This window comes from Anopheles coustani, chromosome 2, assembly GCF_943734705.1.
Source record: "Anopheles coustani chromosome 2, idAnoCousDA_361_x.2, whole genome shotgun sequence".
Classification (NCBI taxonomy): Eukaryota; Metazoa; Arthropoda; class Insecta; order Diptera; family Culicidae; genus Anopheles; species Anopheles coustani.
Window position 1 is genome coordinate 82,229,686 of NC_071289.1, and position 13,845 is coordinate 82,243,530.

The 13,845-nt window shown below is 42.8% G+C and overlaps 1 protein-coding gene across 1 annotated transcript; it reads right to left on the reverse strand.

Annotated features, from left to right (window-relative positions):
* Positions 1 to 1,668: 1,668 nt before the first annotated feature.
* LOC131266002 (cold shock domain-containing protein E1) lies at positions 1,669 to 13,605 on the reverse strand. The gene is made up of 12 exons (XM_058268328.1): positions 13,575 to 13,605; positions 8,570 to 13,073; positions 7,518 to 7,891; positions 7,027 to 7,433; positions 6,749 to 6,956; positions 6,226 to 6,672; positions 5,813 to 6,136; positions 5,387 to 5,695; positions 4,209 to 4,631; positions 3,945 to 4,121; positions 3,530 to 3,725; positions 1,669 to 3,444 (listed from the first exon to the last, which is right to left on the reverse strand). Exons 2-12 carry the CDS (start codon positions 8,604 to 8,606, stop codon positions 3,428 to 3,430), a joined length of 2,919 nt encoding a protein of 972 aa, XP_058124311.1. The 5' UTR covers positions 8,607 to 13,073; positions 13,575 to 13,605; the 3' UTR covers positions 1,669 to 3,427.
* Positions 13,606 to 13,845: the final 240 nt, after the last annotated feature.

Consider the following 13,845-nt stretch of genomic DNA (forward strand, 5'->3'; position numbering starts at 1 on the left):
TTGTTTTTTGTCTGTTTGCTTGCTTGTTTTATTGGTTACATCAGAGTTTCGCGTTCTTGTTTCGTTCAGTTACAATGTCGTATTGATTTCACAGTTTTTTTTTCATAGTTTTTTTCTCTTATATTTTACAGTTTTTTTTGCATTTTTCTGAATTTTTTTGCTTTTCTCCTGTTTTTCTTCCTATTTCATTTCCGTTTCCTTGTATGATGCTTTATTTTCGATTTTTGGTTACCGGTTTCCTTACTTTTTCCGTTTCCTTCTGGCATGTGAAGCATTCAGCCACTTTCACTATTTCGATCAATGTCTATCCCAGACGGGCGATCTGATGTATGTTTTCCTGCAACCCGTTCTACTGTATTTTGCGGAGAATATTTAGCTCCTGGGTTGTTATTTTAAATGTTCAATTGTATTCTCCATCATCGGGTTCATGTTGTTTGTTTATGTCGCCCGCGCCGGGTCTTGCACTACTCGCAGTTCGCGCCGTTACAATGCAATACGATACAGTAGGTTTCTACTTAGTTTCTCGGCTGGCTTTTCATTCGGCGTTAATTCGTTGCAGTAATAAAATGGAACGAAAGCATTATCAAAAGGACACAAACAATAAATCTGGTGGAAACTGGAACCTAAGATGCGCAAGCGTTGGCATCTCTTGGTGACACTGCTTGTGAGCACCACCTTCATCCTGCCGTTTGATCCCGAAATGTTCATAGCTGTTGTTACACCTTTTGTTTTCGACGCTCAAAGTTTTACTTTAAAGCTACCCTCTTTCTTTCTGTCTTCACTAACGTTTCTCATTATTGTATTGAAAGTTTTTTTTGTCCATTTGTGTAATAAGTGTTTCTGGCGGATGTTCTTCTATTTCTCCTTTTCCATGGTGCCATTCCGCAGCAGGTTGTATTGGATGATTTTAAATTCTTTGCTATTTAGAATTTATCGAATCGAAATTGCTCCTGCACTGGCACTTGAGTTTTATCTTGTGTTCTTTTGCTTTTGGTTGCCACAGAAGCCATCTTCCATTTGATCTATCGCTAATGAAGATCCAAAACCGCCTGCTTGACAGCGTATTATCCATCATTTATTCATTTATTGTTCTATAAAATTTAATTAAAAGCCTATACGTTGTGTTTATCTGCATCCGGATAGTTAAATTGTGTACGGGTTTGTGTATGTAGGTTGAGTATGTGTTTGGATTTGTTGTTCGTGATAGTTTACGTACTTCCGTTTAGCTTCTCCTTCCGCTTCCTACGTTCGCGATGGGGAGTAAACGATTTCGCTAACTGTGTGTGTGTGTGTGTGTGGTGTATTTGCTGGGCGCGTTTTAAGCTTCTCCAATAGTTTTCACAAGCTATTCAATATATCGTGTTATTTGCTTCTTTGTTTTGCGTTGCGTGTAATTTGTTCGCTTTTTATGCGTTCACATTCTCATTGCCCCTCTATCTCTCTCTCTCTCTCTTTCTCTTCTTCTGCTACACCCCTATCGGTTTTCTGTCTTGTTACACATTTCATTATCATTTTGTTGCGAAGACTAGATCATGTTTTATAAGAGGAAATATGCGTTGGGATACTTGTTTCTTTCGTTAGCCTTTCGAATTTTCTTATGCTTCACTTAAATTTGTTTCCCTTTGTTTTGCTCCGTTATACACGTTTTGTGTTACCTTGTGTTTTCATGTTTTGTTTTCTCCACTTATTCCATAGCATAACATAAGTAATTTTTAAAATAGTACGGTTTTGTTGCATTGTGTTCTTTTTTTTTGTTTTGCTTCTCCATGCGCATTGATCCTATCTCCTGTTGCTTATTTATTCCCAAAGTTTCGGCTAGCACCCAACGATTTGGGGGGAAGGAAAAACTAAAACGAATAAGCTTCTACCACCGAGCGAGGTTTTGTGGCAAAATACAAGTGTAGTAAACATTTTTCATGTTCAAAATTAAAACATTTCCGCGAGCCGCTCAACTGTGTCTGTTTACTTTTTTCTTTTTGTGAGTTTTTCCCACGCGGTCGAGAGTGGTATTTTTTTCACTAGTTTTAAAATAGGATCTTCAATAAGAAGAGAAATAACTTGCAATAGGCGCGCAAGTTTGTATTGTTACTGCTGCTTACATAACACAATTCGTAGAGGAAAGGGAAAGCCTTTAAAGGTACATGAGCAAATCATTTGGTAGTAGTTGGAAAGGAAAGAAAATACATGCCGGAACAAAACGGAAGGCATATTTTGATTCAGGACATCGAAAAGATGGAAAGAGGGAGAGGTAATGAATTAGATTCATGTTTATCTTATCAGCTTAAGGACCTATTTCCAATGATGTGTGTGTATTTTTAACTTGTTGAATGGTTCAATTTGACCATCTTTATATTGCAAATGCAAACATATCGAAACTTCTTTTTAACATTTTTGTTATTTTTTTCCATTGGGCGTTCTATGCTGGGCATTAGACATGGGTAGGAGTATTGCAAGCTCTCTACAAGAAAATACAGACGATTCAGATGTTTATCTAATAGCCCGTCTCGACTTATAACACTTAAACTTTCCGAATGCTCGTTACTCAAAGTGCTACTGTGAGCACACAAAATTCCATCTAATCCGATTTTACATACAACGGCCTTAAAGCAAAAAAAAAAACATCAGAAGTTTCGCTTAGTTGCATAGTGCACCGATTCAAAGAGAGAAAAAAAGACACTTTACATTACGTTTACACTAGCAACTTATTAAGAAGGTGATGGCATGAATAACATCAGAGACCAACCCACCCCTAGCAGGATGAATGCTACAGCTAAATAACTAATCAATTGTTTCCTCAAATACAGCGGTTAACGAAAATACGCACGTGATCGTGCGGTATATGTTTGTGGTCGTACAAACTATGCCATTATGTTTTTGTTTTGTTTTAAATGAAATATTAAATATCGTTTGCATGCTAAACAAAATGAGCCTAATCTTTCTTTTTTTTTCTAAATATTTACCATTCCGATTGAATGTTCACCGCCTGTTTTCCTTTTTTTTTTAGTTCACACATTATGCGTTGGCAGTGTGAAAAAATAAACGCAATGATAAGCGTAATTTTGTTTGTTTGTTTCGTTTCCACATGTACCATTGTTGTAGTGTAAACAATGTGTTTTGATTCATTATAAGAGTTTTAACATAAGTTTCACCGATGCATAATTGGTTGCACGTTCTCGCTTTTTTCTTGTTGTTGCTTTCATTTTTGTTTTGTTTCATCATTATAACCGATCCAATAATCAAACCTATTTGAGTTTAATTTTCCCAAGAACATAATAGTAATCGTAATATGTGTATGCCTAACTATAACCGGCTGCAGAAATTAACGTTAGCACTTGTAGAAACTAATATAATAGTAATAATCGATACAATTGTTTTTTTTTTTGTTACAATCAGCATTGCTGTTTTACTGTTTTCTATCTGACTACTTTTATTCCACGCATTTGCCTGTGAAGAGATATAGAGCGGGGGTTTTAGGTTAATCAACGGAGATCAGCGTGTTTACACGATTTGTGTGAGTGAGTCTACTTACCAACTGCTCGAGGGGATCTGGCCGATGTCTGGAAGCCTTTTGTACCGTCCGGTCCCTTCGGGGCACGAATGACCGTTAGACGTGGTCCGTTGTCATCTACAGAGTTCAGCTTGATACGAGAAATAAGCCGCTCCGGCCGTGGTCCGTTGGCATCCAGCAATTTAATTACATTGCAGGCAGATGTTTTGCCATTGCGCTGTGTTTGAAAAACAAAACGAGAAAACATAAAATGTAAAATAAGTTGAGCATAACATTCTCTATCAAAGGTGGGCCTTTGTTTACCAAAAGATGTTGATGTTTTGATAATGATAAAAATGTTTGATGATGTTTTTACTTTTACTTTTCAGTATTTTTAAATACGCAACCGACGAAATTATGAGTTCTATTATGAGTGGTACGAGTACTATACACTTGCCTGGTTAGTGACGATCGAAAATTCTACTGAATCGCCTGGATAGAGGTTGGCATTGCCTTGCACCTCGGACATATGGAAAAACAACTTCTTTCCCTCGTCCACCTCAAAGTCCAAGAATCCGAATTGCCCCTTAATGGAGTCCACCTTTGCTTGCTTCTTGGTGCGAACGGGGGCGATCTAGATTGAAAGGAGGGAGGGAAACAAAAAGGCAAATTGGTTACACATTTTCTCCCACCACTCTAAACTGTTGGCCGAGTCCCATACCTCCATCGCACGACTGAGCTCATCGATCTTGAACGTGACCACATCGTCCTTCTGCAACAGATCTCGTTTGTTCTTGAGGCTGGTGATGCCAAACTCGTGCGTCGACAGCGAATCGCCGTTTTCGTTCTTCACCTGCACCAAACCACAGTACTCGACCTGGTCCGGGTTGATGCAGCGCAGTGGGCGCAGCACCGAACCGTTGAAACCGGCCGGCAGAATCTTCGGTTGCTGGATAGTACCCTTCGGCAGTACCTTCACGTTCTCCGCCGGAATGCAGTTGCCGGCATTGATGGCGTTGCGCGTAGAGAGCGTGTACTCCACCTCCTGGCCGAGCTCCAGCGTGTTACTGTTGCCGACGAAGTTGCTGTAGTGGAAAAACACCTCCTGGTCGTGCTCGACTGTTTCGATGAAGCCAAAATTTTCCTACAACAATCGAGAGACAAATTTTAATACCACTAGCTTTTTTGGCCCGGGTTACAGGGGCTAGACTATGCATTTTCTGAGGTGAAATCTATCCAGGAAAGGAAAAATGAACATGTTCAGTCAAATATAACGTTCATTTAACAGTCCAACGGAGTGAGGAGCTCTGGATTATGTTTTGGTCGATTTGTGCAGCTGGGACTTAGTCGTTTGATTTTGTTTAGTGCGTCACTATGTTTCGTTCCTGTTTTACCTTTGTACTTGCAGAATCGTGAATAACGGTTTGAATTGGATAAGCCAATTCAAAGCATATTTGCCTGTTGCTTGTGTTGTGTTGTGTTTAGTGTTATTATTTTTTGTTGAATTAGACGATGAACCGTGCATGTTACTCGTTTCCCGGAGTGGATCTTTATTTCTACTTTATTACAGGCCTAGCCCGTTGGACTAGATAAAATTTGAAATGGTTTCAAAACAATTTTCACTTGAAAAATAAATTGTATCTCCAAATAACCTTCTATTTTCCCCAAGTGTGCTGGTTGCTATAGCAACCGGTGCTATGTAATTGGGTTAGCTGTTTAGTAATGTTTTCCAAAAGTGTCTGAGCAGTTTTGTCCGTGTTTCAAGGTTGTGGAGAAAACAAAAGTTCTAATACGTCCACGATAAGCTAGCAATTGCAAACAGTGAACAAAACGTATAATAAATGGTGATGGAATTCGGAGGATTTTCCATCGAATATTTTCCATTCGAGCATAAATTACCTTCAAAACGGCAATGAATCCATGGTGAATCTTTCCGGGTTTTATGTTCCCGTTGGTGTAGTTGGATTTCAAAACGGAATTTCCATTCGCACGTGTGCCATTGCTAAGCCCTGCCGTCGGTGATTGGGATGATTGAAGCGTAGTAATGGTGAGCTGTGAGTCGACGACAGTGGAGTTTTGCTGCTGTTGCTGCGTCAGTAGTTGCTGTTGTTGCTGCTGCTGCTGCTGTTGCAGTTGTGGTTGCGCTTGTTGTGTGTTCGACGTGATCTCTTGAATGTTTGTTGCGATCAACTCTTTGTTACGTTTTACCTATTACGGAACGAAGGAGGGAAGATGAAGCAGCCATAAAATCAGACGAACGTGTGAACACCGGTAGTGTAATGAAAAAGAAAGCTTTTTCGACATAAAACAAACGCAATTACATACCTGACAAATATTGAACCCTACTTTATCACCCACACGTGGTGGCTTATCACAATCTTTCAAGAAATACATTATAGTCTTTTTGTTTGGACCTTGGCCGTAGGTAATGACGCCACCCTCGGTGCGCTCCTGCGATTTGATCGGGCTTTTCGGTGCCTCACGGGATACGACGCCCTCGACGTTGCTCTCGACGAGCGTCTCAAACTTGACCGTGCCAACCGGCAGGTGCTTGATGCGGATGCCGCTCTGGCGGTTGTTGGCGAAGCTTGAGCCCGGATCCTGAATGACGGTAAACTCGACTTCGTCATCGACGCAAATTTCGCGGCTCTGGACATGTAGAAAGAAGGGAAATGAAAGTTAAAAATAAATTTCACACACGTCCCCCCCACATTCGATCCACCTTCGCGAGTACGTACCGTATCCAATACTTCAGTAAAATGGAAAAATAAACGAACAGTGCGCTCGACGCAACGCAAAAAGCCGAAGCCTTCTTTAAGCGATACCACCACGCCCTGCTCGCGCTTCTCGCCGCTCACTTGGAATGTTTCGTCCAGCAGGGAGATCGACGTTGCCCGTTGCAGCTGATCTCGCCGATCGGTCGCCAGCAGAAACTGCACCCAGTCACCGTGGCGCAGCGTGTAGTCACCCTTCTGGTCCTTGTCGCCGAACGGAACCTCTACCTCCGAATGGTCGGCTGCCCGGTACCGGATGCGTCCCGGGAGCGGATCGTTCGTCTGCTGCCGGGCCGGATTGTTGCGATCGAGCGGCTTCAGCACCTGTCCCTTGTAGATGGTCGTATCGACGTCCTCGAAGATAACCGAACCGGGTGCCAGGCGGGCGATATTGCATGCCACTTCCTTACCCTGGGTGTTTTAAGACAAAATTTAATGACCGTTTTTGATTGTATCGCCTACGAACTAAATCCGGCGAAGTGCTTACATTTCTTGTCTGAATAATAAACTCCACATCATCTCCCGGGCGCAGTTCGATGGTGTTGTCCGCCTCGGAGAAATGGAAGAAGATCTCCTTCACCACGTCGGCCCGCTCGATAAAACCAAACGTATCCTTCATCGAGCAAACGACGCCACGGTACTTGACCGGATGGGCCGGGTTCTCCAGTCGAATATGGCATGCACCCAGGTTACCCCTTAAATAAGAATAAAACATTGTGCATCAGCATGAAACGTGGGTTCTCTAGGCTAGTCTCTTCGACCTACCGTTGGTTCGTAGCTATCTGAAAGCTGACTTTGTCACCCGCACGCAGCGACACGTTGCCTTCGACGTCATCTTTGGTATAAGGTAGGAAGAAACATTCGCCACGATTCTCGTAACTGATACGCCCGGTTGTGGTGTCGCTCGAGGTGGACGAACTGGTCGTGCCGGTGGAGGATTCGCTCTTCAGCTCGGTCGTCACGGTGCCTGTTACGCGCTCCTCCGACAGCACGACCTCCGGTGCGATCTTCGTGACCTGGCTGGCGATCGGTTTGCCGGTGCGACGATCGTACGTCATCTCGAACTCGACCGGATCGCCGATCTTCAGGTGCTCGATCGTGCCCCCGAACTGCGAGAAGTGGAAGAAGAGCCGAGCTTGTCGCTCGCAGCATTGGATAAACCCATACGAATGCTAAGTGAGGAGCGAGGGCGAAACAAAGATTCATACACGTTAGAATGCGTTTGCGATCGTCAGACCAACTCGTTGCCGACATACCAGTAGTTTTTCAATGATACCAGTCTCGCGTGTGCCCTGGCTAGCGTCGACGCCATTGCTGTTGTTCTGGGTCGAGTAGGAGTTGTTCGCATTGCCGCCCATGCTGTTCGGGACGTTCATCGCGATGGCGTTCGCGTTGAACACGCCGATCGAGCCGGTCGAACCGGAGCTACCCATCACGCTCATTGCGTCGCCGCCCCCGAAAACGCCCTGGCTCGGGGCAGCCATCGTGGTCGACTCGAGGCTAAAGGTGCCAATCGGTGGGAACACATTCGACGGGTTTATCGACTGCCTCGGGGCGGGCGGTTGGTTCGCTTGGCCACTGAAGAACACATCACTCCGCTGGCCGTAGGCAACGTAATCCATGAACGGCGCTGTAAAATAAAAATTATTACTACTACATTAACCTCTTTCACAAAATCGTGCATACATCTTGCAGTTTCCAAATACATTCTCAGCTACAGAACCTATTGCGGGTTTTCATAGGAATTTGAATCTAAATTTACACGGAACAGAACATTAGAAAAATGGAATCTTTCCCATCCTATTTCTGATTGCTTTGTACTAAAAGGGTAATAAACGACAACAAAAACTTCAACAGTTACTTTGTTTTGCAAACTTTGGAAAGGGATAAATTTATTATTACTCATGAACAAAAAACAAACAACATCGTCTAGGTATTTGGTTTCAAAAGTAAAAGACCTATTGTCCTGCTAAAATTCTAATTAGTCTAGCATCATTCGAAAGACAACAAAAGTCGTTCGCAATATCAATGACAACATTTTTTATAGACAAATTTGAATATTCACGTGGAAATTTAATTGAGTTGAAACAAAAAACTCTACTCTACTCTACTCTCTCTAATCCGTTCAGTATTTTTATCGGTACAAAACCAATCTTATCTCCGCATAAGATACGAAGAAGATAATATCGAATATGTTTTTTTTTGTTACTGTACTATTATCTGTATATTGTGGCGTTCTGGACGAAGTTCGCAATTAATGTGTGTTATTTATTTTAGAAATATGAGAACCCGATCTCGCTTCACTTACCATCGGCCGATCGGAACGGTTTTGTCTGACTTCCCATTGCGGTTGTCGTTGACACAAAAATTGTTCCTTCCTTCGCAAGGGACCTTTTCACTTCTTACGCAGATACACACGCACACGAATTACAATTTCCAAAAACGGAATTCGGCAGATGCAAGGTCAACGACGGTCGTGGTAACACTCGAACTTTCCCTTGTTAAGGATAGAAACGGATCGGCTCTTCCTCCACTTGTCACCGTTCACACGCCGCCTCCTATCGATGTCGGACTAATTTCGCAAGAATTGTGTCGCTCGAGAACAGGAATTTGTCACGTGGATTGATGTTATATCCTTTGGCTTTGTTGCTAGTCGTTTGCTCGACAGAACGTTGACGCGTAAGGGGATAATTGGAGCCACTGCCACTAGCCACTCTAACCGATTAGCGGGATTTATAGCTTGGACAGCACTTTTCTGCTCTATAAGTCCTTTGCTTTCTATCTCTTTGATGTTGTTTCAACAGCTTATTTAGTTCAGCGACGCACGACACTTAGATCTATAGCGTTTAGTTGTGTGTTTTTTAATATTTGTTTCGAATATTAATGTCTCTTCTTGCTTCTGCTTATTTATCGTTTAGTTTGGTTTCTGTTGTATTCACAATTCAGCCTTATAAGATATCCGTGTTTATTTCGGTTACAGCGCAGTTTGCTTTAGTTGCATCGATTGTGTTCATACAGTTCTTGACTTCTTTTTCCCACTGCTTTTCGTTATCATATGTCAGCAAATGCGAATATATCACTAGTTTTTTTTTTATTTATTTTGTTGAATATTTTAATTTTTGTAGCGCAGCTAATATTTAGAGACAGGATTGCGGTTTACGATGTGTAAAGTTAACACACACCCGAGAGAGTTTCCCCCTGTGGCTCGAAGCTCCTCACTCGACGCTTTTGGTTCTTAGTTTTCCGTAGTGTTTGTTCAAAACTCAAACGACTTTTATTGTTTTCGTACGTGATAACAATTATCGAAACTAAACATCACCCATCAGATGCAGTGGCTGCTGTTTTTTTTTATCTTCTTTGAAGAAACGCTTCGGTTTTGCTGGTGCCAAGCAGATTGATTTATCGACTTCCAATCGGTCTGGTCTATTGTTTGCTTTCGTTCAGAGCTTTAGCAATGCAACAACGACGGCCTGAACGGACTGTGGTGTGCGTGTGTCTCTGCCAAGTGTCCTTTGTGCAGTTCGAACGCTCTACCAACTTGTTAACGAAAATAATTACTAGACTTAGCTCGGAAAGCGTTTAACAGAATACCGAAGAGTTTTGGGGGTGGGAGGATGCACCCGGCGGTTTTCACAATGTATTTTCACAGAAAAAAATCACACTTTGATTTCGTTTACTTTACGCTTGAGGCCTGATGATTCAGGTTGGGAGCTGAGGTTAGTTCTGCAACACGGACAGATTTACAGCATCCGCAATTATAGTTCACGCACGCACTAATGGAACCGACTGCCGGAGATTCAGCACGCGACGCAGGATGTTTAAAGTGAAAGCTGAATTTGCACTGACCGGTATGGTTGGTTGGAAACCGGAAAACCGATACCTTTTCCGTCAAAGGCCGAACGGAAAGAGATGCGACCAAATGAAGAATGGTGATCGAGTCTATTTTTTTTTTCTAAATGCAAACACAAACGTATAGTTCGGTTTTGTTCACAGAACCAGCACTTGCTGAGTTTAATCTTACGCGGATAGTGTTTGATGATCGCCTAAACGTACACTCTATGAATATACCGATTACTTCCCGAATGCATTGACGCGGTTTTGGTTCAGTTGTTCTTTTAGCGCTATTTGCTAGACGATTTTTTTGTTTAATAATTCAGCGTTCTTCATCACTTTTGTCCGCACGTTTGTCCCACGTGGTGGTGTGGTGGAGTTTTCTTTAATATATCTTGTTTTTCCTCCGTTTGTTTCACCATCTGGGTATTTTGGTTACGGTAAGCCTAACTTAGTTTCACTTTAATAAACATATGCTTATTTTGTTATATTTTTAAATTTTTATCACAGAATGGTTTTATTTGTATTTTTTTCTCTCTCGCTTTCGATTTTCACTTTTTAGAACCTTCCACGTGGCTCGTAATAATACAGTCTTGTCCGTTCACCGTCGCGCCCACTGAATCTGACTTCACCGCCTTCTTTGTGATGCTAGCCAGGAAAACCGAAAAACACCGTGTAATGCATGGACTACTAAGGACTTCACTGTTCCGTAAACACTTCGCGGCAATCAAGAAAATCCGAACGGTTCGCCTCAAGTGTCACGAGAAATCAGTCTCCAGCAGGTTGGGGGGGGGCCTTAGCTACCCCGGCGGGTACCTTCTGCTCGCTTTTCTGTCTGCTATCGATTGGGGAGTATAGTGTCGAGTGACAAAACGGGTGAAGTATACTTATGTGCGTGGTTTGTTTTGGATTTTTGCTTCGCTGATAGTTCGTCCAATGCACACACACACACTGGGGCAGACTAAGTGATACGTTCACTAAATTTGTAGCTTACATCAAACAGTTGGATTGTTTATAGCAAGCATGAAAATATTGCTGTACGGTTTCGTTTGTATTCCACTTCCGCGACACTGTGTCTCTTTCAATAATGGCGATGCTCGCACCCAACGGTTACCAATTTCGATGGCATTCCCCTCCGTGCTTTATCCGGCTTCCAGCGTTTCTTATTTTGTACTTCTATTAGACGTTACACTCTGCTATCAACTTTATCCTCTAAACGCTCTTCGCTTTCGTCAATACACACTACTTGCACACGCCCACATCACCGCTTACAACCGGTATAATTATCTGCACGCTGTCGCGAATCTCGATAGCTCGTTGACAGCTCCTATGCTATTGCTATCGTTGTTGTGCTACACACACGACCACCTTGCCGGCACGGCACCGAAAGGGTCAACCGACGAGAATATGTTTGCACCTCTCACGTACCGGTTGTTTTGATGTTTTGCAGATGGAACAGTTAAATAGAATATGCAAACGTCGTGAAGGGATGCACGTTGAACGCAAAAAAAGTAAAGTACTTTCACTAACGTATTGCCCACGACCAGTGGAGATTTCGTCCAGGCAAAGGAAAATATGTTCGATATAAACACTACACTGAACTAGTATTTCACTGCTTTGCTCGGGGATGCTGCTGCAGTTCTGACTGATCTGTCGCTGTGTCCTGTCTGTTCGACGGTATGGACCGTCCTGCTTCTGCTTCACCGGTGCAAGTGTGTTGGCGAATTCCCGGTTTTGGTGTTATAACTTCTGTTGCATTTGACTCGTTCGATTAGTTGTGATTAGTTCCCCGTGCCTCAGGCTCGTGTGTTTGGTCATTCGACTGAGCTGTACAGTCGAGGGCTGCTATGGTACTTGATGTGTTTCTCTTATCTCCCACTAGTGATGGGTGTTGCAATTTTGTTGCCTTCACTCGATGATGTTGTTCTGCTTGTTCTATGACTGCTGATCTTCCGTTGCACCGTTCGGTCTTGCTAGGTGTCGCGCAAACAAACTCGCGTTCGGGTATGGATGGGTTTATGGTCGTTCGACTGACCGCTTTCATTCACTCTGCTCGCTCGGTTCGGTCGTCGTTTGCCCTGTCGCAGGTTAGCGCCCTTCAGCGTACCCCCGCCGCTTGCTTGCGTGCGGAATCAAAATGTCGTAAATGCGTGCTAAGTTGTTCTTTGTGTTAATGTTCAAGAATTAGGTGGTTGTGTTACTGAATGCTATTTTTCTGTAGTCGTCGTCGTCGTAGTAGTAGATCGAATCTCACTTGTGCACTTTTACTACCAACTTTATCCACTCTGCGGCACTGCTTCGCTTCACGTCGCTTCCTATTGCTGCTATGCGCTGCTTACTTTGTATGCTCCAACGTATTCAAGGGTTTTAAATCCGTCGATAGGGTCATTTACGTTATTTCCGTTTTTGTTTTCTGCCGGCAGAGTGCGCGCGTATGATTCTTCACTATTTTTTTGTTTGAAGTTCGTTTTCGACGAAAAAATGAAAAGAAAACTGGAGATCACAATTTTTTACGGTTCATAAGGCTTTCTTCTAGTTGTTTCTCTCCTTCGCGCTTCGTTACTCTCGCTTTCGCTCTCTCGTACGGTGTTTCTATTTTTTTGTAAATCCCTTATCTCGACGTACGAGGTCCACCGCCCGCTTTACTTTTTCATCCCTTGCGCAGTCCTGCAAGGATTTGAAATTTCGATTACGATTATTCGTGCATCGTTTTCACCGCTACGCTTATTTTTGTTCAGAAGATGAAACTGCCTCCGGCGCCGTGGCTTTGCTGTGCTTCGTTTTCGCTTTCCTCGGAATATACGCTTTTTATTTGGTAAAAATTGTTGAGTATTTTCCCAGTTGTAGTTTTGTAAAGAAACAATATTGATGAGTTGTGTTTGATTTTTTGTAGCTTTTCTTTTGTTGGTTTTGGAGTTGTTGGTAGATGTAGATTCGATTATACTGCTTTTTAGTCTAAAATAGCGGTTTAGTTACACAAGCTGTGGAGGAGAGTAGAAAAAAATAGAACCATTAAAAAAATCACCACCACCACATATCGGTTACGAGCAACCCTTCGTACTGGCAGGTGAAAAAAGAGGTTGCAAAAAGCAACTTTGTGAGAAAGCTTTGTCGGGTCCAATTTCTCCATTTTTTTTCCCTTGCCAGGCGACACCTATTTCACTCTGTTCCACGGTCCGTATCGTTCCATCTCAACAAGACACTGCGATTCGATGCTATTCATCACACTCGCACAGTGCTTTTTTCTCACTCGGACACACATCGCACCATGGAGGGACGGAATCACTCATTTAATTTTTCGGTACTCGGAAATGGGAAGATGGGTTTCACTTTTTCAATCACCGATAAGTCGTGTAAATCGATAGGCATGAGTTAGATAACAGTCACTCCACGTGCTAGGTACACTAAACTTTATGCAAAAATGGTTTTTAGTGACGGAACGACTAAATTACACGGAGTATTTTCGAATTGAAAAAACTTACCACGACCAAGCACACACTAACGACACAGTCAGCCATGTCATTTAGTGTTGGGTAATGGGGTCCGGAGCGGACTCTAGGATTGGAACCTCAGTCGAATCAATCCGAATTAGGTCTCATGTCTGGGATCGTATCGAACCCTGATCCGTACTTCGACTTGGGATTGAGATTGGGCCTGGAAGTGGGATTGGGGAAGGGATTTGGACTGGGATTAGGAGACGGGGATCTTCATCTCCATTTGACAGAATGTTAGTTGGCGGGTAATCAGACATCA